Source organism: Lycium barbarum, chromosome 11 (genome assembly GCF_019175385.1).
Source record: "Lycium barbarum isolate Lr01 chromosome 11, ASM1917538v2, whole genome shotgun sequence".
Classification (NCBI taxonomy): Eukaryota; Viridiplantae; Streptophyta; class Magnoliopsida; order Solanales; family Solanaceae; genus Lycium; species Lycium barbarum.
In genome coordinates, this window is record NC_083347.1 from 121917981 (window position 1) to 121920209 (window position 2229).

General features: G+C 40.3%; 1 protein-coding gene across 1 annotated transcript; it reads left to right on the forward strand.

The window, feature by feature from the left end:
• Positions 1–398: 398 nt before the first annotated feature.
• LOC132620325 (putative UDP-rhamnose:rhamnosyltransferase 1) lies at positions 399–1841 on the forward strand. The gene has a single exon (XM_060334990.1). It carries the CDS (start codon positions 399–401, stop codon positions 1839–1841), a length of 1443 nt encoding a protein of 480 aa, XP_060190973.1.
• The last annotated feature ends 388 nt before the right edge of the window (positions 1842–2229 follow it).

Sequence of the window (2229 nt, forward strand, 5' to 3'; positions counted from 1 at the left end):
TTAAAAGAAAAAGATAAATGACTTTTCTAGTCATAGAGAGTGTCACGTCACTCTATTTAGTCCAGAATTGTGTGTGTATATATATATATATATATGTGTGTGTGTGTGTGTGTGTGTGTGTGTGTGTGTGTGTGAGAGAGAGAGAGAGAGAGAGAGATAGATAGATTATATTACCTGCCATTATCATTTAAGTCACCTAAATCATAATTTAAAAAGGAAAAAGATAAATAACTTTCCCAGTGGAATGATATAGATATTAGATAAAAAGATTACCTGCCATATTGTCATTTAAGTAACCTAATTAAATCACAATTCAATATATATAGAGGGACGCCTTTCCCTCTGCACTTGAAAAAACATAGAGCAAAAAGTGCATTCAAACAAACAAAACAATGAACATGAGAAAAGATGGCGTTGTTCATGTTGCAATGTTGCCATGGTTAGCATTTGGTCACATGCAGCCATTTTTCCAGCTTTCTATAGCTTTAGCCAAAGAAGGAGTTAATGTCTCTTTCATTTCTACTCCCAAAAACATTAAGAGACTTCCCAAAATTACCCCCAACTTAGCACCACTAGTAAATTTAGTGGAATTTCCATTGCCAAAACTTGATGATAGGTGCCTTTTGCCTGATGATGCTGAGGCAACTGTTGACATTCCTCATGATAAAGTTGGCTACTTAAAAGTAGCTTATGATCTCCTTCAAGAACCAATCAAGCGATTCATCACGCGCGAAAGGCCCGATTGGATCATCGTTGATATTAACTCCAATTGGGTAGTTGAGATTGGTCGAGATCTTGACATCCCCCTCATTAGCTTCAGTGTCTTCACTGCTGCTTTACGGGTCTTCATCGGGCCCCAGAAGCCTCAAGCTGGGCCCGGCCAGCCCCAAGATGGATCAGTGCCAGTGCTTGAACTTTTGACAACACCACCACCATGGGTGGATTTCCCATCGATGGTCGCTTACCGAAAATACGAAGCCATACAAGTGATTACTATGCTACATCTTAGAGAGAATGCTACACGTGAAACTTTAGTGGGACATGATCCTACTATAGACCACGCGTATAGAATTGTGGGTATACGTACTTGCTCTGAAGTGGAAGGCGATTACTTAGAGACGTATAAAAGAATCTATGGGAAGCCAGTTATTCCGATCGGATTGCTTCCACCCGAAGAAATATTAGCCCTGGATGAAAGAACTCTTGCCGGTCAGCCAGAGTGGCAGAAGATTTCCAAATGGCTCGACCGACAAAAGCCAAGATCCGTTGTGTTTGTGGGATTTGGAAGTGAATGCAAATTTAGTAAGAATCAACTATATGAAATTGCAAATGGAGTACAACTCTCAGGACTACCATTTATGTGGATATTACAGAAGCCCGAATGGGCTTCGAACGATGCTGATGCTTTGCCATCGGTTTTTGGCGAAGCAAAGAAAGGGAGAGGGTTGGTGCACATTGGCTGGGCCCCGCAGAAGGAAATTCTGGCACATTCATCAATTGGAGGATCTCTTTTTCATGCAGGATGGGGTTCGACCATTGAAACTTTACAACATGGTCATGTTCTTGTGGTGTTGCCTTTCATTTTCGATCAGGGATTGAATGCAAGATTACTAGTAGAGAAAGGCTTGGCGATCGAAGTGAAGAGGAACGAAGAAGATGGATCGTTTAGTGGAAATGACATAGCAATGTCATTAAGAGAAGCGATGGTTTCAGAGGAAGGGGAAGAGCTAAGAGCTCGAGCAAAAAGGGCTGCTGCTATTTTTGGTGACCGAAACCTTCACGACTCCTACATTAGAAATTTTGTGGAGTATTTGAAAAGTAATGGTGAGATGAAGGTTTAGTCATCACCTATCAAATCACAAATCGTAGTATACCTAGTTCTCTCTATCTCTTATTTTCTTCATGCTTATTTTCTTTCCCGGACCTCGCGCATAGCGGGAGTTAGTGCACCGGGCTACCCTTTTTGTTAGTCAGTAAAGCTTTGTTACCTCATTAGGATTGGTAAGGTAAAACCTAGCTCCTTTGCTTGTACTTATATCCCTATTGAGGATTATTTTCATTATTAATGGAAGACCGCTTGCCACCTCCTGTTTTTGCTATGATTGAATAAAAGCTCACCCAAGCTCTAATGGGTGATTACATTTAGAAAAAAAAAAAAAAACCGTGAGTGGTATACTTAATTCCCTTGTATTTATTGTTGAATTGATTACTTTTCCTCTTATAATTTGG

What these genes read in the sequence shown, in the direction of transcription:
- LOC132620325 (XM_060334990.1), top strand. Translation starts at nt 399, where the DNA reads ATGAGAAAAGATGGCGTTGTTCATGTTGCAATGTTGCCATGGTTAGCA.